Here is a 25,470-nt window from a genome sequence, read left to right on the forward strand (position 1 = left end):
TCAGTATTTTGAAGTGTCCTGGAACTGTGGGGGTTTGTTGGCCTTTACATGTAGTCCTAACTTTCTTTAACTTTCCGGCGAGGGATGCACTGAAGACGGAGTGGTCGGCTGCTGTGTGTAGTAAACCGATGACTGGGTGGCCATCGAGAAGCACATCGAGGTCTCTGGTCCTTCGCCTTGCATTACGTTTACGCTCTTAAAACTGGTTCCATCCCTTGCGGCTTATGTTCTCATGTAATAATAATGGTAATGAGTCTTGCACTCATTTCATTTCTTTAACGCTGCACGTCCGGTGCCTCCAGGTTACGAGCGGCGTGCGCGTTACCAACGTGACATAGCATTATCCACAGGAAAGTAGCAAGCGCAGAGTTTTCAAGAAATAAACAACAAGCAAGGCAGATGGCCGTTATTGCTGTGTAACAAGATTGCGAACCACTTTAGTGTAGGTCACGGCGTCGCATTTTCCCATGTTTCGTCTCGCCGTCATGTCTTCTGTAGGCGGCGTACCCTCTTAAAAAGGTGTACACCCTTTGTAGCGCAATTTGTTCCGCAACAATAATCACCCTCCTTGCTTACGTTCCCTTTTTTGAAAATTCAGCGCTCGCTATTTCCCTGTCGAGAATGCTGGGTCACGCAGATAACGCGCAAGTCATTCGGGACAAGGAAGTACCGGGCTCACCACGTTGAAGGAATGAAATGCGCGCAAGACAGATTACGAATATTCTTACGGCACGAAATACAACCCAAACGATATAAAGTGTTCTTTTTATGAGTGTAGTCTTGATTTCGACGCTCCGCCTTCGTGGCGGCGTGTCGCTCCTACGTCGTCTAGTAGGATGTTTAAGTGTCATGGTGTTGGGCTGCTGAGCACGAGGTCGCGGGATCGAATCCCGGCCACGGCGGCCGCATTTCGATGGGGGCGAAATGCGAAAACACCCGTGTACTTAGATTTAGGTGCACGTTAAAGAACTCCAGGTGGTCAAAATTTCCGGAGTCCTCCACTACGGCGTGCCTCATAATCAGAAAGTGGTTTTGGCACGTAAAACCCCAAATATTATTATTATGTTTAAGTGTCGGCGACGGCGGCGGAGGAGATTCAGCATTTCGACCAACAGCAACAACACCTCCTTCGGTTGCGGCTTTTAGTTTTCTGGATATGACCCAACATGTCACGGGTAGGGCCAGTGTACGGTTGTGGCTGTGATGAACGGTAGCCTCCCGGTTACGGAAACCGGGAAGGACGTCGGGGATTTCACTGCGTTGCTGCGATACACTGGCCGATATCACGAGGCCACTCATTTTATTGCGCGCACAGTGCGTTGACGACGAACCCTTGTAGTCCCATCTCGCTGTCGGCACCGGTGGTACACGTGGTCTATTTCTCCGTAATGACCGCAGAGAAGACTGGGGTGAGGTGCACACCAAACGGCAGCCTTCCTTGTAATGCTGCGCGGGGCGACAAGTAGGCGTGCTGGCGGCGGCGGCGGTGGTGCACGATGGAAATGGGGTTGCACTGACATGGCGCGGGCTTGGAGGGGGAACGTCACTGCCAGATACAGTGGCACTGGCCATCGCTTCCTGCTGAAGCGTTCGTGATTCAGGGACTCCAAGTGACTCATGGATCTCCTCCGGGACAATGTGAGCAATCGAGACTTCAGGTTGCGTCGAAGGGAACATCGCGCGCATTTATTCGCGTACAAAGGTTCTGAAAGTCTCTCGGAGCTCGTCAGAGCCTTGAGCTTGGATGTCGCTTGCGCAAGCGCTAAGCGGGTATATTGCCGAGTGCACACTTTCAGCCTCTTCTTGGTGCCCGTAGCTTCCCTTAAAAGTTATGCAACAGTCTTGGACCTATTGCCATCAATACGGTGAAAAGCTCTTACTTCACACCACGCATGAAGAAGCGAACTTTCTTGTCCTCACATATGTCCATGTTAGCGTCCCATCCCGTCTGTGTTGATCGCAATGTTTCGAAAAGATGCAGTTGCGCGCGGGATTTCAGTATCGCTACCGACATCGCTTTGCTCACGATTATCGTGAAGGTGTTTAAGAAGGTGTTGTGAAAGAGCTTTCACGTTGTCAGCGTGGACTCGAGGTTCTGGAATCACGACCGCCTGGCGTCTTTCCAGGAGAAGTATGCATGTCACAGCTTGTGGATTTCCAATTGCTAAATGTAGGGACCCTTTCATACGTTTTCAACCAGCGTGCCGGGTCTTGAAACAATTAACCGTATAAGGTCGTTGGCTACATGGGCAGTAGAATCACGATGGGTTACGCCGGGGCTAGCAGTGTGATTGTTGACTTGACCTCGATTTGGTGTTCTCGGGAGAGTTTCGTACTCCAGTGGCAATCCTTGCAGTCTGCGGCTTGCTCGCTGGCCTGTGGCGACGTCGGCGTTTCTGCGTGGTTCGGGCTTGGATCACGGCTTTGCGGTGGCGTCCGGTAAATGAACACAAAGCACCTCCATTAGATGTCGCGTTGTAGTGACGGCGAAGAGCAAAGATGCAAAAAAGTGTGAATCATGAAAGCAACTTTTTATTCGCCAAACCTGTGCCGAGAAAAAGCAAGCAACAGTCAAGGACAACGATAGCTGCGTGCACAGTCAGTGATCGTCGAAATATGATCTCTGCGTCAAGTGCGTCGGGTTTTTATGCATGGCAGGTCAAATGTACCCAGCGTAATCAGTGGTACCCACGTGCCTGCCCGAAAGTACTCCACAGTTCGAGACACACACACAATCTGATTAAACCGGGTGCCGCTAGAACATATCCAACACATAGAATCAACGATAACATTAGAGTAAGTTCCAAATAATGTCGGCGCGTCTTGCGTAGAGCCATAACGCTTTAGTTGTTGGCTGGTTAAATCACTCCTCGGACAAGGACAGGCGCACGTGTCAGTACCATCGTCCGGCCATCGGACTTTTGTCAGCATTGGCCTGTGGGCCTGATATTAGGGCAGTATAATTGTTAGGCAACATAATTAGCCCGAGCCGCCCGGAGAAGAGCGCTACTCCTCCCTTTCCCACCCCTCCCCCAGGAGCCACGCACTTGAGGGAAGACGGCGCGCTTACTCCACGCTTTCTTCGCTTGTGCGCACGAGATTGAGCCACGATGGCCAGCTCACCCTCGCAAGCTTTCACTTGCACACGCTGCATACAGCGCACGGCGACGATCTTATCGCCGTAGGAATTTATGCGGAACATCCAGGCGACGGCAAAAATGCGCGTGGGCTGTCCATATGATTGCTATTGCAATAAACACCTTGAGCGACTGAAGCGAAAAGTACATGCATTGTTTGGCACCACGCCTACCAAATACAGCGCAACATTCGTTTCAATAACGAACAAGACCAAAACAAGCTTCCTAGCATAATGTATGATAAGGCGCGCCTGGTGAGACTGCGAATGACGTAGCACTCCACGCATGCGTTTCCTGATAATGATTACCGAATCGCACTGAAGCAAGGCTGGCACGCGTACGTACTGACACCACTGCGTGGTCCAGAAGCGGAAACAACTTGCTGCTGCGTGTGCGGCGCGCTCTGCAACTCGACGCCAGAAGTGTCCGGATGCGGCTTTGTGGAAACGAAAGACTGAGGCTAAATACACCGACAAATCCCCGCAGTTGAAAAGCGCGAACCGGACGCACATCTTGCCTGCCATGAGCATGCCGCTGTACGGGAACGTGAGGCCGAAGCAAGGCGACAACACCGACGAGACCCTACAGTTCTAGCCGATGCTGCTTGCGGGCCATCGAGTGCTTTCTGTCCCTGCGTGTCTGCGCACGTGTCCCTACTGTTTACTTAGCAGGCACGTACCCAAGGGGGGGGCCCGGGGGGGCCCGGGCCCCCCCCCCGAAATTAAGACGCATACCCCCCCCCCCCCTCCCCACCCATGCCACCACTTTTCACACACATTCCTAAAGCGCCTCGAAATCAATGTTGAAACTTGACAGCTCTTCGGCGGTCAACATTTGCTGCCTTTTTCACTCCTTTTGGATGGCGGTAGTTATCGGCGTCTTTTGGGGGTGTGAAGGACAGTTTCCTCATCGATTCGGTGCCCACGCGATTATCTCGAGATGTGTTCAGTTGTCACCATCTTTTAGACGGTCACGCGCTTCGCTGTTGCTTCGTTAGTACAACCTTCTTCGTTTAGACTGATCCAGGGACAAATAAGGGGATTCGGTTCGTGGTCAGCTGCTCTGTATGCACGTGGGACGAGTTGCGGCCAGAGAAAACGCCAATTGCGTTTAACTTTTCCTTTTGCTTCATTATTTCCTCGAGTAACGGCTCACCGCGACGCTGACAGATTCTCGCAACCATATGCCCGCGATATGGGTTAGGTAAGGTGAAAAATAAAATAATGCGAAACAGTGTCCATCATCAAACCCTGCAATAACCGTTAAATCCATAAGCAACATGAATGTCATCTGTTACCTCGTCTGGTTTTTGCCTAATTGTAGAGCATTTTTCGTGCAAAATTGCCAACCGGAAACAAGAGCCGCAAGGCGTCGAGAAATTAAGCGATCTACTAAGGAATCCATTGTCGGCAACAGAGGCAACAGCCAAACAGGAAGAAAAAGTGAAAGTTAACAAATTCAACCATTGTTTATGAAAATATTTATAGATCAACATCTTTTTATTTAAAGAGGAAGTAGAAAAAACGCCGCCGGAAGTGGAGAACAATTGCGTGTGTTTTGAATGACGCTTCTACAGTTATCAGTCGAGCCGCCTGACGTAGCCGCTTCTCTGCTGTGTTTATGCGAGTCTTATGAAGTGTCTTTCTAAGCTTCCGCGGTAGGCGTAGTACGTCTAGAATCGCAGCGTCCTGCCCCCAACGAGGTTGTACTGGACTGGAAGCCACGCATCGTTACGCACCTTCCCAAATAACAATACGGGTCGTTTGCGGCACTTGGTAGAGCATAAACGAGGGATCCAAAAGAACTGTGACTGTTCCGGAAATACATATTTCTCTATAGTTCTTCCAGAGCTAATTAAAAAAACGCTACTATAGTCGGATACAAATTAAGTCTGCAGTGAAGCCCCGCCCACGCCCTCATAACCACAAGCCACTGTTCCTCCGGGAGGCTGCAAATAATTCGTACTTCAAACTTTTTCTGTTACCCAAATAAGGCGGTAACCACAAAAATAGAATTATTAGCGCGCAATTTTATACCTTTTGCCTCGCCTACTATAGTGTAACGGCCAAACCCTAATTCTTTATTGAACTGAAATGATATGCTTGCTTTCCTGCAACTATTTATTGTCAAGTTTCACTTTAGTTGGCAGTGAAGTTTCATGAGTAAAATGGGTTCAGCAGTGAAAATAATGAACGGCACCGCAGACTTTTGAAGAGTGGAATGCTCAAACTCCATACACTTTGTCCATGTCTGTTGCACACCTCATTGCTTCCGCCGATGAAAATACTTTTCAAGAACAGCAGACGCTCCGGAGGTATCAATTACGACGCCATTTTGAAAAGGCCGTATGCCGACGATTTTATTTGCTTCTGTGATCGGCTGGCGAAAAAAAACAACCCCCCGCAGTTTGTGTGCCGTGGTTGCCAACTGCTGTTTCTTTAAGTTGTATTCTACTAAAGTAATCTTCATTTTAAAATTTGGCTCTTTTGCTTGTCCTTGGCAGTGTTCTTCCTGCGCAAGTCTATTTGACGTAGTTCCTTGTTTGCCAAGTAAAGGAGAGGTGTATCGCACAGGGCGTACCTGTAAAATACACCTTATTTCATTTCTCTCTTGTGGGTTTACATGTTTTTATGACGAATGGTGGACGTTATTAACATTTGTACTAGTAAAGTAGCCCCCCCCCCTAATTTGCATAGAAGTTACCTTGGGTTGGGGCCCCCCCGAAAAAAAATCCTGCGTACGTGCCTGTTACTTAGTCAGTGTACTACGTTTACTGCAGTTCATGTGACCTCTACGGCGACGAGCCTTACTTTGTCTAATATGTTGATATGTCGCGATCGTCTTCATTGTTTCGCCTTGATGGCGAAATTTTCGTTTTAAAATAAATTATTTGGAAGAATCGTCCAGCGGCCAGATTCAAGCAGCGTACTTCTAGTAAAAACACCGGATACTGTAACTATTGCGCCGCGCATGCTGATTTGGGCAGTAGTTTTAACGAGAGAAATCCTGTATATTATTTATAATAATTACCACGCCTTCATACTTCCAAATGTTGGCCGATCCCGAAGATCGCTCAGTAAAGAAAATTGGGCTGACGCTCCTCCTACTCACCTCACGCGACGAACGAAGCGATTAAGCGCGGTGCCACTGCCCCTTCATCACCCCGAATTCGCTCAGTTATCGTCTTCAACTGAAGGTTGAATCACCTTCCAACATTTACTTGAATTTTCACTCGTTTTAATCAAGATTCGTAGAATATAACTGCATATTCATGGCACTACAAGCACTCACTCCTGATTTTATGAATAATAGACGCAACGCTGTCCTTAGACGTTTCAAAATAGAAGAAAAGCTCTTTATAGGAACAGCTGACAAGCATATGTCTTATACTTCGGTAACGTCATTATCAGCTCAGGTAGGCAAAATTTATTTGCACATCCGAACGCTCTCCTTAGGAAAACGCCATAAGCTCATTCCCCAAAGTATGTCAATGTTTTTTCTAGTGCCTCTTGCGCTAACGCTATTTGTATAGATCCCACTGCGATTTATTCGAATAACTACTCCCACTAACGGCTGTTGGGTACCTTTGTTTCTTTCCTATAGGTGAGCTTCTCTTTCAAGTCGATTATGGAGATGCCACTCACATCTTGACGAGTCCACAGCACGCAGCTAAGGTTACTGCAGTTGAGAGAAAAACGAAAGTAAAGGTATTGTATTATACGCCACTTTTTAGCGTTACAGCGCGTGTACCGATCGCACTGTAATAAATATGATACATTGTAATAAACGTGATTATAAATAAATAAATGTATAAAATAATAATGAAATAAGAGAATGAATATAAATAATACATCGTAAAAAATATCATTGAAATGGTACAAAAAGGAAGGAAAGAGTTTGCACAAGGAATTGCGAATCGTGACAGTCGTTATTATTATTATTGCTAAGTTTAAATCGTCCAAGCTAAAAGACAATATTTTTTTCTCAGAAGAAGAAGCAGATTCAATCTTCGAATTCTTCCGTTAGCGAATACTTTTTGACGGCAAGTCGAAATTCCCCAAAAAAGGCTGCTTGAATTCGGTAAAAAACTCCGGGCAGCCATTCTCGCTGCGCGTGAACAACTGATATATTAACAAAATTGCATATGTGCATCGCCATGTCACTGACTCTGTATGTGAACTTGACAGTAGCGAGGCGCCCAACACCGCTAACATTGATAATGCTTCCTACGTCCCTGCCTCAAATGCCGGTAGCTCTCGCACACTATCAATGCAGCTAGCAGGAACGCACCCATCCATTAGATGCCGCTTTGATATTCCAATGTAAATTGTCTGTGTAACACACCTGATGGTTTATCATCCATAATCAGCACATGTTCCGCGGATGTTGTACTACTTGCTGAACCATGGCTGTGCCCGGCAATCGCCGCCCGTGAAATACTGCATTGCGAATCGGAGTACAAATTTTATCGTTCTGACCTAACTGGTCGTCCATACGGTGGTGTATAAAAAGCTGTCCGGGATACCGTTGTTTCCAAAGTCATTACGGTTGACAGTAATTTAAAACTTATTAGTGCATGTATATTTATAGGGCATAAGAGGTTTATCTTCAGCGTATGTAACAGACCGCCAATGTATTCTGCCATATATTGTCATGAATTACACGATGGTCTAAATAAGCTAACTGGGCAATTTCCCAACTGCCCTTTATTTCTTTTCGGGGACATTAGTTTACATATTATCAATTGGACTACAGGCCCCGAAGCCTCGCGGCTAACTCGTTGGAATGTTTGTCGTCTTTAAATATTTCTGTGTATTTCAACCTTTGGCAACTTGCCCTTCAGCCTACGCGTTGCTTACCTCATTCTGCTAATGTACTGCATCTGCTGCTTACGACCACTCCAGACAACGTTTTAGCCCCCGTTTTCTTGCCTGGCCTAAGCGATCATTACTTGATTAACTGCAGTATTCGGGACTGTGCACCTCATAAGAAGCAGGCCATTTATTAAAGGTTACAAAAGCAAATTTCTCCGCCATAAATACCAAACTTGCGCAATTCATCACTCACTTTATGCCATGATTTCATAGCGGCACCGTTCAAGAAAATTCATGTCTATTTTAAAAAAAACTTGCCTGCATAACGATCGCTACATTCCTAGAAAATGCATCGTTTCTTCTTCCGAAGCTCCTCGGTTTAACTCACATCTTAAGCGCTTGTTAAACAAAAAGAAAAGGACATTCGGCCAAGCGAAAGTGGTGATGACACCCGAACGATGACACATGTACCGCTGCCGTTGATTATGAGTGAGTACAAAAATGGCATTGCGCAGGCAAAAGATATTTCCCACAATTGTACCCTGCCCCTCTGCTCAAAGATAACCTAACGTTTCAGAATGTTGTTTTTTTTTTAGTTTGCGGAAGCAAATCTTACAAAATTCATTTGCTCAACAGTAATGGGGATGCTGTTTCTAATGGTAACTGCTGCCATGTGCTAAACAATGCTTTTGTTGCTTGCTTTTCTGCCCTTATGGCCCCTTCCACGCATGTACTCTCCTCCCCCCCCCCCAATTAGGCGGCAGACTTCCCCCCCCCCCCGGCCACGCCACCATTCCTAAAGCGCCACCAAATCAGTCTTCAGACGTGACAGCTATTCAGCGGTCAACACTAGGCTGCTGTTACAGTATTGTTACTGGCGAGGCGTAGGAGCCATCGCTGATCGGGTCACGGCAACGGACACTAAACTGAGGGCGTGAAACAGATTGATATTCTCCCAGCTAAAACTGACGCAATGTTCCCGCCCTTCTCTTTCTGTTTCAAAATCTGAAGCTGCTGCCGCTAACAAGGCCCTACAGATATTTTTTCTACAACCAATATTTCATAGTCATTCCTAAACATTTACATATCACAATCAATCTCTAAAATAACCGTTGAACCCCAAATAAATATGAATGTCACCCGTTAGCCCATTTCGTTTTTCGCCTAATTGTAGAGTACTTTTCGTGCAAAAGTGGCAACAGAAAAAATAAGCTGCAATAAATTGAAAAATTGGGCGTTCTACTAAGGGAGAGAGCCGAGGGAACAGTCAAACAGGAAGGAAAAGCAAACATTGAAAAAATTTTGCCGTCGTTTGTGAAAATATTTATGGACGAAAATCATTTTATTTAGAAAAGCAAGTACAGAAAAGGTCACCGGAGGTGGAGAATGATTCCATTTGTTTCGAATGGCGCTTCTACAGTCATCAGTCGAGCCGTCCGAAGTAGGCACTTCTCTCCGGAGCTTATGTGGGTCTTTTTGTAACCATCCGCGATGGGCACAGTACGTCTAGAAACACGGCATGCTGTGCTCTACGCGGTTGTACGGGATTCGCTGCTGCGCATCATTACGCAACTTCCCAAACAATACGAGTCGGTTTTGGCATAGTTTCCAACATTGTACTAAAGGGAACTCTGGCGCCTCAATCGTTGAGCAACCATGGGAGTAATGGGAAGCATATGGATTTATCTGGATTCATTTATTACACTTTGTATTCAACACCCCCCCCCCCCACCGAAAAAATTACCACTCGGTACGTGCCTGGCCTTTTCTACGCCAACAATCGCCGACGCTAGTTTCGTTCAGAAGAAGAGTCGAGCGGAGTAGACGTGCTTCGCATGGGCTCAATCGAATTTCATTATTCTTGTAAGAAATTCGCATCGTAGGACCGAAGTCCTTCTTGAAAGACCTTTGTGAAGTCATCCGGAACCCCCATGAGAACTTTGAAGACCGCAAGTGCACATTATTTTGCGACTTCGAAGTTCTCCGGGGTGGCGCAGCCATGTTCAGGCTGACGCCGCCGTACGTGGCAGCGCGGAGGCAGGCGAGGCGTTCCGCTCCCATTGCCGCCGCTCGCTCGCTTGCTACGGTTTCTCGACGCGCAGTATGGCGCACATCGCTGGATCCCAGCGGCCGCTTCTACTTCTACTGAAGAGAGTTAAGGTGGAGTTGTTATTACAGCCCCACGCGCCCCGGTGCTATTGTTCAAGCTGTCGCCGGGCTTTCGTCGCAAGAAAGCACAGCCATGGACTTTCAAGACTCACGCCTACTCTGATAAGACTTTGTACTCCATGTTGCCGTGTACGCATGCGCACTGTTTTCGAGCCCTATATATGTCGGGTGCTTTCGCCCTCATTAAACAGTTGAAGTAGCGCCCGTGGTGTCGTCGTCGTTCCTGAGTGTGTTGTTTTTTTTGGCGCAAGATCGTTTGAGTATGCATTCTCGGAAGTGTTTCTGATTCTTTACAGAATTTGTCCGTTATAATTTACAGGGTTTGTTTGTAATCGGCGAGCCTGTTCCTGGGTTTGTGTCCGTGTCTGAATTCACTGAATTGAACGAAGATGACTTCAAAGAAGTGCCTATCGGAGATCCTAAGCAGACCACTGTCGCTGTGTACTTCTCGTCTGGCACGACGGGCGACGCGAAAGGAGTGGAGGTATCTCACCACAACCTGGTGGCCAACCTACACATGACCAAGTGAGGACCAACCATACATTCAGCTTAAGCACATAATTAGGCATGTATTAAGAAAGTGTTAAGCTGATGCGATAGGGCGATGCCTGCTCATCGCTATCTGTCGATTCTGAAACCTGTAACTACGACCAACTATCTGTGATGTTTAGTATTATGATGCCTCAAGAGGAAGCATTATATCAGGGGCTTCTATGGAAATGCATTGGAATGAGTAATTAATTCTTCTCGGTGAACACTAAGCCAATTTGGATGCGATTTGTCGCATTATATACAATCAATTCAATATAGTATGTGTCAGATGTGGATTTTCAATTGATGGTGCACATTTTTCTTAATATTCTTGAATATCACTGAAGTTTGAAAATCCCACGCATCATACTTACAAGTCTGTAACTCTTAGGTAAAACATATAAGAATTACGAAAACGGCACCTGTAATGCACCTTAAGCGGACAAAAGTTATGTATCATGCACATATATGAAAAAAAGAACAAACTTTTGAGTAGGACTTTTTGAAAACCTTCGTAAACACGTTTAAGAATTTCACGTAAGCTGTGAACTCATATTTTACCTTGGTCAAATTGATGTTTTCCAAAGTGAATGTAATATATGCCACCCCGAAATATACCGCTAAAGGTAGGGTTGCGTGAATATTTATTTTTTATACCGAATCTAACACGAATCGAAAAGTGTCAGAACTAAATCAAATCAAAAAGTATTGACACCATTCGAAAAGTATTCGATATTATAACGAATGGTTTTCAAACAATGATCTGCCATTGTCAATAACACAACTGAAGACGCACACATCCCAGTATTCTTAAGATTAGCAAGTATCTATTATAATGTATTTTGTATATTGAATAATGTGTTTTTATAATGAACCTTTTGACGCCTTTTCATTAAGCGCCGAAATGGAGCACTATGAACAAACAGGTTGTTTCTTTACATGCAAAGGGCTGGCTCTCCAGAAAGCGCGAATGTTCGCTGTACAGCTTGTAATGTATGCCTACTTAAGTGACGTAACCTGCTCACCCACGCAAATAATTTCGGGTTTTATGCCTCTAGTATGCCCGTGGGGGTACAAATTTACGACAATTTTGCTCAGAGTTTACGTTTACTTGGTCGCAGCTGAAGTTCTGAAATATGCGAAAATTATACGAAAAATATTCGCATTTAGAATAGTGACTATTCGATTCGAAGACCGAATCAAATACGTCAGTATTCGATTCGTAAACGCTTGAAAGCTCGTAAACGCTTGAACAATTTAGCACCAGCTGTCAATTCATAGATCAAACTTGTCAGTTTTTGGTGCTCTAGGAGATTAATGTACTGAAGTGGCGATATATTATTTTGCTGATAAAAGGATTTGGAAACACTGTATAGTTATATTGTTTTAGCCTACCGTACTTCATCATGTTTTAATAGTCGAAGTTCACTGTCTCGTGGTAATATTAAAATTATGCTTACTACAGTTGCTAGAGTTTACCTTCTCTCATAAATAGAACAAGCTTTACGGAATTCGCTCCAGTGCTTGTGTACAAAAATTATACGTGTTTGTGACGTGTATATGAATAGAGAAACCGGAGTTGGCCCTGTGCTAAAGCTTCTTCTCAGGCAAATTAAGCATGGTGATGCATCTTCACCACTGTCTGTGCCTTATGAAAACCACAATTGTATCCTGTGAACAGTCCGCTTTAAGTTAAAGCTCCGAAGTAGGATTTAGAGTGCATCCGCTATTCGCTCGTTTCTGTCACCGCCCAAAACACTAAAGCTGAAGGGGGATTCTTCTGGTCCAAAAGTACTCCTACGAAACAAAATTTGTCGTAACCTACAGGTTTAACCTGCGCCTAGCGCTCACCGCGTTTCTGGTCTAGAAAAGCATGGGTCGTTTAAAATATTTCTCAGAAACTTAGAAAAATGCACGGTCCCCGTATGGGTTTTCTACTCGTTGTAGTACACACGAAAAAGGCGAGTAGCTTTGTATCTCACGCTCACCGACAATGGGGAGCGCCTAACAATGACAAGAGTGGCATGCACGGAAACAAATACAAATGAAGGAGTTCTTCTCCTGTTCTAATCGAAGTTTTTGTGTGCCAGCAGAAACCTTATGTGCACAGCTACTGTCTTAATTCTTTGCTTTCGTGCACCGTAGCGGTGCGTGTGTTATATAGGGAGGCATGTTCTATCACTTATCCTTATTCTAACCACTCAGCATTCAGTAGCCAGCGTTGAAGTCAAGCGCACAGCAAAATACACTTTTAAAGGGAATTATTGCCATGGACTCCCCGAAGTCACAATTGTCAATTAGGCCATTGAGGAAAAATTGGCCTCCTCTTCTGGCTGCCCTTTCAGGACGATGGTCAACTATGAACCCGGAGATGTCCTCCTCACCTGGTATCCAATAAATACAGCCGGTTTCATGTTCACACCAGTGGCGGCCAGCACCGGAGCCACATGCGTGGTAGTACACCACGGATTGACGTTTCACCAGTTCGTCTATTACGTCAGAAAATATGATGTAAGTTTTGGGAACTATATTGTATTGAAACTCCATATTCTCATTGCCACACGCACGCATTCGAAAAACTATTTATGATCAGCGAAAAGCTTGTTGGGCTGGCTGAAGCAATGTGCTCTAGCTAGATACTCAGGGTTGGATGAAGAGGAGTATGTCAAAGAGAGATACCGCCATTATGGCGATCTCGCGAGACGAGTATAAAGCAAATATGCGCAAAAAGAAAACTCAGGCAAGAAACTGAGAAACTCATTGCACTTGAACTTTGTGTTATAAGAACCACAATTGGCTTCAAAATTTGAAAAGCCGAGCATTTCGGTCGAGGACCCAAAAGATAGACATTCAATGTTTCACCGCTTGCTATTAAGGGCCGGCGATGCCATCATTGACTATCCCTTCCGGTTGTATAGCGGTCGTATATAATGTCCGTGTTCATTAGTTTCATTCACAACAGAGTATTCAAAGTGCGAGCTACGTTACATGCCAATAGTATCAAGTAAATGCTATGCCAAGTCACAGTCTATGTAGAAGACATGCGTGGCTGCTTTGAACGTTGGGTGGTATATGGAATCGAAGCTCTAATTAAGAATGTAGAGCGAGCGGTAATGCTGTTCAGGTTGGCTTAAAGAACTAATTCCAGCTACACACAAGATGTCATAATACACAGTGTTAGCGTCGTGATACGCAAATGGACTCGAAGCAGAAGGACTGTAGACAGCTAAATTTACCTCCATGACAGCGAGCTGCTTTGAATAAATACCGCACTTCCTGGGCAACAGTTTAGCTGTTAAAAAGCGCCCATTTCATAACACATCCACCTCATTATACAATAATCACAAAGTCCTCGTCAATGTACACGGTCCATAAACTCTAGTGTTGATTTATTGCCACAAAGACGGCCCATGGCTGAAGTGGCTCCTGGGAGATTAAATGAGCGGCTTCGTGGATGGTACCAACCCTCCCGACGTCAACAGCGAGATGGGCTCACGTTTGACGCTTCGAAGAACAGACAAGGCCGGGATAACAAAAATAGCAGCAGATAGAACTAGAAAGCTTGTCCGTCAGTGTAGACACGCGTTGTAGAGGCACATTCGTGAAAGATGTCATAGCACGAGTCACTTCAGGTCACAGCATTCTATTAGCTTTTTCTTGTCAATTTCAGGAAATACGACACGCAACAGCCGTTTTGAGATTAACTGCGCTGAAGTGTTTAAGCAGCGGCTCGAGCGGAATAGCTTCTATGGATAAACTGCTCGCTATGAGCAATAATTCGCGAGAAAACGATGTCTGTATGCGTAACAAGGGATATTTTTAATGTAATAGAGTAACATTAGAGCCATCTAAAGTTCATCAACAATGTGCATGTTTCATACGTGTCCCTCTTCCCGTTGGCGTGACGGCAAAGGTCGTTCACTGTGAATGTTTTGCATTAGCAGATCCTACCTATGTCTAAGAAAAAAGTGATGATGGTGTGAATTCGTTGACCCTTTTACGTTGGAATTGTTCTTCAGAGAAAAAGACAGAAATTAGGCTAGACATATTAGAGAGCTTTAGTTCCACGTCCACAAGCACCCACGCACGCAGCGCGTGAAAGCGTGTGTTTGCAGCGAAGCGCGTGCCCACGAAGTAGCTATAGTTGGCCGGGCACAAAAGTTGATTAGGACATCGCTCACTGACACACCTGGGAGATGGTCGCGTATTCCGCAGCACCGCCATACCCCAGCTTCATAAACTCATGTAAAATATTCACCCGTCATTCGTCGTTCTGAGCAATTTTAGAGAATGCACTCTCGTGGGCACGAGAGCCTGAAGCGGCAGCAGTGGTCGCAATGATGCGCCTAGAACGCTTGGAAACCTAGGGTCGCGCGCAAAACGTCAGGCGCGTTCCTCCTTATCGCGCGTGCACCATGTCACCTCTGAAGCTTTCTTGCTTGCGCACTACTAGTGCGGAGGCCCAACTGAAACTGTGTGTTACGACGTTCGATGGGGGCGAAATGCGAAAACACCCGTGTGCTTAGATTTAGGTGCACGTTAAAGAACCCCAGGTGGTCAAAATTTCCGGAGTCCTCCACTACGGCGTGCCTCATAATCAGAAAGTGGTTTTGGCACGTAAAACCCCAAATATTATTATTATTACGACGTTGTATTGGCGGGGGATGAATCGGATAGCCCCATCGGGTGACGGCGAAAATGCTTGTTGCGGGCCGAGCGCTGCCGATGAGATAAAGAAGGCCCTGCTGCTTCCTCGTCGCCTCTCACGATACAGCTGGCCTTGCCCTCTAAACAAATGTTTGAAAGCAGCACAATATTACTGCACAGTAGCTCCGTCAGGTGACTTTTTTATATTTGGCGGGCTTTCTTTGCAACCCAGAAGAAAGGACTACATGAGACGCATCGTGAAGGAAACAACTCGTTCGGTGGTTTTTGAAGGTGCTTTACCAAGCTTCGTATCATATTTGGCGTCCGCAGCCCATGAATAAGAAGTTGGGTGAATAAACTTAATTAGTGAAATATGGGGAAAACAAAAAATTTGCGCTCTTACTATAGGATATTCCGAATAGTATGCGTTCGGTGCAATGCGCTTCCGACGCGCCTTTCATTTTTAAATTCGTGGCTCGAGTTATGTGCGACACCCTGTACACATCGTGCTCCACTTCGCCGTCGCCATCCAGGCGACCACCGAAAGCGGGGTTGCTGTCGATGCCAGCCCGCAGGAGGCGCTGCCCGAGGGGCATGGGACTCCTACGGGAAAATTTCGGTTGGATGGCACGAAAGCAAAGTGAACCTCATCAAGAAAGGGAAAGGTGATAAGGATAACACGAGCTCATACAGAGCAGTCACAGTAACGTTGGTATTATATAGAGTGGCAATGCAAGCCGTAAAATTTCAACTTTCAAAGTGGGTAGAGAAAAATGATGTTATGTAGTGGGGGACTCAAGGAAGACTTCAGGCTAGGCAAACGCTCGCATGATAACATGCTTGTACTTACTCAGTGCATCTCGATTTCAGTAGCTCAGATGCGACCTTTATCGATAGCATTTCTACATAGTAGAGGAGCCTATGAAAACGTACACAGGGAATTCTTATGGGATATTCTTAACCACGAAGGCTTGAAAGAAAGTTTTGTGGAGCTGCTGAGATATAAAGGCAAGCGAGTAGAGTTGTAAGGTAAGGGCGAAAAAGTTAATTATAACGTTTGTAAAACTTCTTGCTTTGGCGCCTCCTGTTTTTATGCTGAAACTTGATACGGGCTTTCACGGACTGGTGGATCGCCTTCTTCAGTTGTTTCTTCTTCGCCTGGTCAATCGCCTTCATCAATTATTGTTTCTCGAATCTTCCATGGTGCGAAAAGCAGTCTTTGTAGCATTCTAAGAGACTTTTGAACTATTCTTTTTTAGGCAACCGAAGGCTTGCGTTTACTTGAAAACTTGGTTCAGGAACTAGGGTGAAGGTGACGAAGACTCTCAGAAGGCAAACGTACTGCTTCCTTAGACAATTTGTTTATTATATGGGACCATCGTGCCCATGTTCACGTGTTTATATTCTTGATTGAAGTTTGTCAGCATTACATCAGTATTCCTCCTCGTAATCTAGCCATACCTCTTTTGATGAAAATCTCGGGGTCGAGCAGCAGATGTTGATCGCCCTTCACAAGGCCTTCTACGCCTCCACGTGTTTCGCTGCCAACGGAAATGATGGAGATGGAGCGAGCTGGTATGCTGGCTTCATCTTCGGGCATGTTCAGCGCACGGTAGCTGACTCTTACGGGCGGTATCTTTGGTTCGTGGACAGCGTTGTCGATTTAGATATCCATATGATGACCGCGTCGTATTGAGCTACGAAGTCTATGAAGAGGATTACATACCTCAAGCATTGCAGCAAAGTAGCAAACGTTGCAGTGTAAGCCTGGTTGCTAAATGTAATCCTTGCGATGCAGATTCTAGTCAGCATAATTGGGTGCCCTTCTGTCTGGATTTACGAAGCGTCCCCATCAGTCCTAATTTTATTCAACGTGGCGTTGAAGAATACACTTATGTGAGAGTATCCAGCTCTTGTGTCTACTGGAGTGGTGACTGTGTGGCCATCGAGGAGCACGGCGAAGTCAGTAGTTCTTTGTCCTCCGTTGCAGTTATGTCGTGGCGTCCGATCCCGGCTCTCTCGCAATGGGCCGCTTTTGCTACGGCGTGTCGTACGATATTGTTAAGACGGCGTGCTCTTGTCCCGTCGCTGAGACAGATCTTGAAGCATGAGAGTTGGCGGCGGCGGATCACCATTTCGACGAACAGCAACGGCACCTTCTTTCCTAGCAGCATTTACTTTTCCGACTCCGGGCAGATGGACCGCCTGCAGGTTGGGACAGTGTATGGTGAGCGCTGTGGCGACATGTAGCGTCTTGGCTACGGCAAACAAAATGGCCATCGAGGTCTCCACTGAATGGCTACGACAAATTCGGTGTTCTCACGTGGTTGTTCACCTTGATCACACGCAGTACTTTGACGGCGAATACTCGTAGTCCTAGCTCGCTATATGGACATCGGCAGTAGAAGTGACCGGATTCTTGGCATAGATAGCAAAGCGGGTGTTAGCCTGGAGCGCGCCATACGACTGCGGTCCTTAGGAAACTGCGCTAGGAAACTGGCGGCCGTGATGTCCGCCACGGCGATAGACGCGCAAGTTGCAGCGTTAAGGCTCAACCAGACGTACGCGTTCCAATGCGCCCGCACGCGCCGCACCACGCCTGGGCGCGTACGGCGTCAGGCGCGGAGGCTGTTTCGCGTGTAGGCGCGCGGCGGCGTGGAGACCTACAACCGCTAGGTTTTTCGCGTCCGCGCCGGAAGCTGCCGCTCGTGACAGTAGCATGACGCACCTCACATGACCACGGCAAGCCAACGTCATTTCCGGAACGACTCTTCGCGCGACGTTCAGGCAAGCCCGGGTAGGGTGGCTAGAATGGGAGGTGTCAGCATTGGCTGGGCTGCGCCGCGTATGGCGGTGCGGCATTTTGTCATGACAGCGACAGGTGGCGCGCTCGTCGTCTCCGAGATGCCTAGCGTGATGTGTTTCAGCAATCTCTCCGGCTCCACGCGCGCGTCGTGAAGTCTGTGGTGAAGTTAGCTTCGTCTTCCCCGCTTTTATTGTGTTTTCTTGCAATATGTAACACACATGCTAAACATGGCCGTTAAGCGAAGGCTAGACTGCCTTGAACATGGCAAGCTAGCAACACTGCGCCGCCGCGGCGAGACGCGCGGCAACTCGTGCATCGTTTGGGTGCGCGCCCTCTTCCTCCGTCGGGCGCGACGCGACGTCGAGTCAGTGCGGCGTGTGCGGACGCATTGGAACGCGTACGTCTGGTTGAGCCTTTACGGTGTTCTAGTGCAGTCGCGGCGGGCGACACTTGCGACAGGCAACAAGGATGGTGTACGTCATAGCTTCCGGCAGAGCCCGCGGTCATTCCGGGAACTCCCAATGGCCTCTGGGCATGGTCTCGGACGATTTCACAGATTGAATATTCTTGAGGCTGCGACTCGGCGATTATTTCTCGAATTTCTTAGCGCACATTGATCTCCCTATGATCTATCTGGTCTCTCGTGATCGTCCAAGCCTAGTGCTCTATTTCGAGCTTCGACTTGAGCACTTGAGAGTTTATTACCTTGTGCGCATTTCCAGCGTTGTCTTGATTGCTGTGGCTTCGATCGTAAATTCCGCGAAGTTCTTGGGTGGGCTGCGAATTCATCCGGGCAAGAGGTCTTTCACACCCCGGCCGCATGTTGAAGCGCACGTTCGTATATTCAGACACCTTGCAGCTGACTTCTCAAAAAAGGCTAGTTATGTTCTCGGTCTAAATAGCGACGTTCTCGTTTGGTAGCGAGATCCCAGTTTTTAGCAGTTTCGGCTCGCTGTTTCGGCCAGACACTTCTGTAGGTCTGCAGAAAGCCGCTGCGAAATAGGTCCCACGTTTTTCAGGCTAGACTCCGGATTTTCGGAACAGGTCCTGGTGACATCTCACAGTGAGATGGCGCAGCTGGTTATCGCTGTTCCATTTGCTAAATATAGCGACTTTCTTGTAAGTCTCCAGCCAGCTTTCCGAATCTTCAAGCGATGACATGTGGAAGTTTGGTGGCTTCCTGGGGTACTGCAGCACGGTCGATGCAGGCGGCACTGCGGTTGTGATTGTTGGGACTTTCGTGTCTGTGAACTTCCTCGTCTTCTGGGGAAAAGAGCGTACTCCGGGAGCAGGGTTCGTGGTCAGATGCTAGCTCGATGGTCCAGGGCGACGTTGGCTTGCTTTCGTAATTCGCGCTTGGTTCGCAGCTTTTCGTGGGCATCCTGCTCGTGAATGCAGAGCAACTCCACCAGATGTCACATTGCAGTGAAGGAGGCAGATGCACACCACGGCACAAGTGCGGGTCCCAAAACTAACTCTTGATCATAAAAACAAGTTACACCTAGACAGAACGATAGATAAGAACACATACGTTTATCGTCAAAATATGATCTGCGCGTTAAGCACCTCGCCCATTTATAAATGACACATTGAATATTACAGTGTAATCAGTGGTGCTCGTCTGCATTTCAGAATCTATAGCGCGAGTCACTCTTACCTACAGCGCGCGAACGGCGGCCGCCGGATCGCTCCGGAGCCAACTAAGCAAGTGTAACGCTAGTTGCAGGGCCAGAGATAAGATGCTTCTGAGCACATTTGGCCACACCTACAGACGAGCCTTCCTCTTTTACATATCATAGTTCTCGTTTTCTCTGTGCTAAAATTGAAGGTTACATGTGTCGCTCCACTGGCACCCGCATTTGCATGTCTCTGTATTTTCCTAGCGTTGTAAGTTGGTAGCATTATGCTGGGCCCATTATGTCGAGTTCATATACACAAGGGCGCTCTGTTGCACCGTTTACTGAACACGGATGTAAGACAAAGCAAAACCTAACTCAGTGTTTTGTTCTTCTTCATATGTCTCACTCAGCTACTCCACAATATCATAATCTAAGCCTAAAGAGAGTCAAGCACAAAGGAAAGGTGTATCGTGCTGTTCCTATCAACAACGATCTTTATTTCAATGAATCAAGCTTTTGACGCAGTAGTTCTGCGGAAACTCGCAAGGTGGAGAGAAGTAATGAATAAAGGGAAAATCAGACATCCACCCGTTCGTAGCAATTGCTACAAAGGAAACCCATACGGGTTCCTCGAAAGAAAAGCCCCATAGTTGAAGAAAAATTCGTCCCGGTCCGGGACTCGAGCCCTTGACCACCGCCTTTCCGGGGCAGCAGCTCTACCATCTGAGCTAACCAGGCGGCTAGCAGATGGCAGGGCGAAGTCGAATTTGTCGACAACACGAAGCAAAGGCAAGAGTTTGACGTAGTAGTTCTGCGGAAACCCGCAAGGTGGAGAGAAGTAATGAATAAAGGGAAAATCAGGCCTCCACCCGTACATCCAAAGCTTATGTACTTTCAGCATACGACTTCACAGAAAACGTGAGGAGCCTTACTATCGAAAAAAATAGAGCAGCCTGACTGATTACCCGAACGATCTTCGGGAAAAAATCATCATGGTATCCACAGAAAAAGTCTTCGTCAGTCACGGAAATATTCAATATACCCTGCTCGATTAGGCGAATGACTTAGCACTTATACTGGCCACGATAACTGTTTTTTTTTTCTACAATGGGATGACACGCACATCACCGGCAGTGTAGTACATAAAACCAATCGGGTTGCATTTTCTTAACCTTGTCGCTACTTTCCCATAGCCGTTGATTTATGCAACGACCTTCTCGCCTCATGGTATAACGGTCGTAATACAAGTACAGGCGGTAGATTATTCGTTGACTACAAGTTTGATATTATGTACTATTGCTTTCTTACGAAGCAAACTTTTTAAACCTTCGACAAAAACTATAACGCAGCAACGTGGCTTTTCATTGACTTTTTGCCAGGTTACTACACTAGCGACAGTTCCGGCGCGGCTGCACTATTACATGACACATATGATGCGGACAGAGACGAAGCTGCCCTCCATAAAGAAAATCAACCTGGGCGGCACCGTTTTGACGCAAACATTTGCGAACAAGATCCTAGAAGTCTTTAATGGAGTCCGCTCTCTTCGAAGCCATTATGGTATGTCCGAATCCTGCGGTGTTCTGTGCTCTCCTCCTAATGGCGAACTACATTCGGGGAACGTCGGCTTTCCGGCACCAATGGTCGAGCTCAAGGTAAGAACCCCGCCACATTCGCCGTGTCCAAGTAAGGTCAGTTTGCTGTTGGAGTAGAGGCGTTTATGCTTGCATTTGATTTCTACTCAAGAGCAAGGAAGCTTTTTTGTGAAATCTGTACTAGCAATATATGATGAGAAAAAAAATTCTGCAATGTTGCGGGCAAGAGCCATGATCTCATTAAGGAGCGTGGCGAAGTAGGCGACACCAGATTACCTTAATTTACCTGGGATTCTTTTACGTGCAACGCATGCACGGTACATGAACAATTTATCAGTTCGCCCTAACGTAAATACGGCCCGCGTGGCCGTGATTATATCCCGCACCTTTGGGCTAGACAGTGCAATACGAAATACAATAAGAAACAGCGCCGGGTAGCAATACGTGGTTCTCTCAACAATTTATCGGAGGTAAAATACCCGCAGATGTGTTAAGTGGCTTCAGCTCTGGTGCGACTCCGACGCGGCCTATTGAATACATGTAAAATGCAGAAACGCTTTTCTGAGCTAACCCCGGGACCGAGCCTAATAAAATTTGTTGCATTCGAGAGAGCAAGTTAAGTTGTAGGGACTGTTTGGTGAGCAATTTCGATCTAGGGGCTGAATTTTGTTTAAAAATGTTTCAAATATTCGTAAGTTCGAAAAATATAGAAGCACGAATTTTACAACTTATTACCTCTGCATCTAAAAGAGATATCGCGGTTCTCTAAACGGCATCCATTCCATCATTTAAATGGGATAAACTGTGCATGTCAATCTATATCTCATGTGAAATTGGTAGGTTATGTGCAAGGGTTCTGCAAAAGTTGTATTTCCATATTACAGATTTTTATTTCACATTCATGTGTAACCTATCAATTTCGTCCGCTTTACATGTACTATCAGATGCAATTCTTAGAATTGTGATAACATTTTTAAATGCTGAGTTACAGAGTCTTAAACTTGATTGTGTTGTTTTCTGAATATCTGCAATTCATGCCAATTTTTTGAAAAAAAATTACGACCTAAATATAAAATTCGTAACGAGCAGTCACTAGACCCTAAGTTTTTCTTTTAAATGCAACAAACCTCGTCAAATTTGTTGATGTGATTGCCCAGAAAAACGAATTCTCTTTCTACAAGTACATTGTTCATTATGAAAGTAATGAGCATGATTTTATTACGATGCGACTATGTATGACAGCGGGGTAAAACCAGTCGGAAAACATGGCGGGGTTCTACCACACATATCTACATTTGGGGTACAGGGGATAATTTTCGAAGATCTGCAAATGCGCAAGGACGGCACGAAGCTTGTGCCGAAAGTTTTGATGGAAGATCAGAAAGATCAGAAGAGGTTTCTACTGTCAAGAATTGTTATGTTTGATTCAAACTGAGCGTGATTTGTTTAACTGTGTCGTAACCGGAGACGAGTCCTGGATGTTCGATTACGACCCAGAATCGAAAAGGCAGAGCAGCGAGTGGCCCACAAAATCATCCCCCCCCCCCAAGAAAGCGCGAATGAGTAAGTCCAGCATCAAAACAATGCTTATTGTCTTGTTTGACGCCCAAGGAATCGTACATTTTGAGTTTGTACCGCAGTGAGAGACTGTCCACTCAGCCTTTTACCTAGAGATGCTCCAGAGAATAAACGCCGAGTCGCGCGCGTGCGGGCTAACATCAACGACACGGCCAAGCTCCACCATGACAATGCCCCCAGCCACACGTCCTTCATGGTTACCAACTTCCTTGACCGGTGCAACACCCCGGTGATCCTCCATCCCCCTTACAGTCCCGACGTGGCTCCGTGTGAATTTTTGGGGTTTCCCCGGCTGAAGAGACCGCTGAAAGGCAAGCATTGGGAGACCGTAGAGAACATTCAAAAGCATGTTACAGCGTTACTGAAAGACATCCCTGTCGAGGACTTTCAGGGTGCCTCGCAGGCGCGGCAGACATGTCTCCGCAAGTGTATTGATGCAAGGGGAGAGTAATTTGAATAATTATAATCATTTGTACAGGTCCAGTGAATAAATATATTTTTCCCAGAAAATTCGCATTACTTTCGTATTGGACCCTGTATTTAAATAGGAGCTTTCCTTTAAGGCCGGGATTCACGCACCCCTTATTTATTCGAAGCATGTAAAATCAGCAGAGTTGCAGGGCGATTGTTTCGTAAAAGCAACACTACGCCCACTCGCATAGAAGGTAGGGAAAAAACGGAAGGAGAACACGAACGCACAGCACAACCCTTCACACCACGCAAAGAGTACGAGCAATATAGAGAAGTCTTCTAGCTGTGAACACTTCTAGTTCGGCTTTGAGGGCGTCGTACCGCGTTGGAGCTCCAAATTCTGGAAGCAAGAAGTCAGTGATCAAGGTTCGCGAAACACCAAGCTGCTGAAACTGCGTCAGCACAACGCAGCAATATGCGCTGAAAGTTTCGCAATGTAAACGCATCTGTCTCAGTGTTTCACCGAACTTTAAAGCCGGGCAGAAAAAGTTCTGCACATGTCCGTTTCCCTGCATGCAATGCGCCACATCATCGCACTCGACGCGGAACTTAGTATATGGGACATTGCGTGATTCTTTAAAGTACAGCTAGATGTTTGTGCAGAACAGAATCACTCGGCGACCCTATTGGCATGAACGTCGTAGGTAGCGGTGCGTAAGCAGCCGGTTTTCGTCGGAATCCCACAGGTATCGTCTACGAAGTCAAGGTTGTGTGTTCTAGAGTCGCAACAACATCGGATGCATTGTTTTTTGATGCATCATTGAATGATGGTATCTGCCAAAAACTTAGTATTCTTCCCAGTGAACGCATGGGTACTCTGAGTACTTCAAATAATGGAAGAGTCTCAGCCACATACAACCGACCGAATGCAAAGCACTTCTTCAATGGCATGCGGTAATTATTCGACAATTGTTCTGGAGGCGGATTTAAATTGAAAATAGCACTGATGCTGTCATTTGTGATTTACATACGTAATAATCAAAGGGGCCTTGATGCAGACATGGTGATCGAGAGCAAAGACCCGTCGTTGTGAAGACTTGTCAGTGGCATAGAAAGAAGAGTATCTCTGCAAAATATTTTCGCTAAGAAGATTCGAGTGTGCCAATAATGCAGTGTGTCAAGATTATTCAGTGGTCCTGTAGCCTTCGACGTTTTATGTGGCCACGATAAAAAGAACGAGTTTTTGCGACTTACACAAGTGCGTATAGAGAAGAAAGTTCCTCTGGCGCTGTTTATCTGACGTTATTTCAAAAATATTCATTTTTTTCCATAAATGCTTGTGTAAACTTCAAACTGGGACAGAAAAGAATCAGTGTTAAGCTCACTTACCTTTACTTATACCACAGAAATCATCATTGGGGGTAGCAAGCACTTTTTTTCTATTTACTTTTTCTTGCATTTACGTCCATTTCATACTCTTCCGGTCCTCTTTACTCTGTTCATTTAAAAATGCAGTTTCACCATTCCTCTATATATTGACCATCATGGAAAGCCTTAAACTGCACTACAAATTGACAGCTTTCAATCCATGGATTAGGTTTTCTTAAATTTATAAAGTATATGCTTCGTGCGTGAATTTCCTACAGAAACGTCAGGTATGACGATAAAAACTATTTAATATACGGTAACCAGGGAAATGGCTACTCAGCCGGTTGAAAAATATACCTAAACTAAAACAATGCGAAAAATGATCAAATAAGCGATATAGTTACATAATGACATGCCGACAAAGATCGCAAGCACACGGCCATTTGAACTTGTTTTTCTTAGCACTTTACGCTTCTTATCCGCATTTGCAGAAGAGGTCTACTTTTTTGAAAATTAATGCAACAATTTTTAAATATTATCATTTTCATCAGTACTTTTGCTTTAGACATACTATGTTGGCGTGCACAATTGCCTGGACCGATCCTGAAGCTGGTATTTCATATAATTTCTTTTTATATTTTACCGCCTAGAGCAACACTAATTTTTATGAGTACTTTACGAAAACAAGCGAGAATTCCGTAAGCGTGATGTGCCGGCCCAAAAAGTGTTCCCCTTTTCTGATTATGTACGTAAATACAGAATATTTGATGATTACTACAGCGAGCTGGACCCTGC

The 25,470-nt window shown here is 46.0% G+C and overlaps 1 protein-coding gene across 4 annotated transcripts in view; it reads left to right on the forward strand.

Annotated features, from left to right (window-relative positions):
• The window catches only part of LOC139048086 (probable 4-coumarate--CoA ligase 2), a 102,345-nt gene that overhangs the window by 68,152 nt on the left and 8,723 nt on the right, over positions 1 to 25,470 (forward strand). For all 4 annotated transcript variants that reach the window (XM_070522514.1, XM_070522513.1, XM_070522512.1 and 1 more), the window contains 4 exons: positions 6,741 to 6,844; positions 10,440 to 10,645; positions 12,997 to 13,162; positions 21,103 to 21,378. In XM_070522514.1, the coding sequence (XP_070378615.1) occupies positions 6,741 to 6,844; positions 10,440 to 10,645; positions 12,997 to 13,162; positions 21,103 to 21,378 (752 nt within the window). The remainder of the gene's footprint in view (positions 1 to 6,740; positions 6,845 to 10,439; positions 10,646 to 12,996; positions 13,163 to 21,102; positions 21,379 to 25,470) is intronic.

This window comes from Dermacentor albipictus, chromosome 7, assembly GCF_038994185.2.
Source record: "Dermacentor albipictus isolate Rhodes 1998 colony chromosome 7, USDA_Dalb.pri_finalv2, whole genome shotgun sequence".
NCBI classification, from domain to species: Eukaryota; Metazoa; Arthropoda; class Arachnida; order Ixodida; family Ixodidae; genus Dermacentor; species Dermacentor albipictus.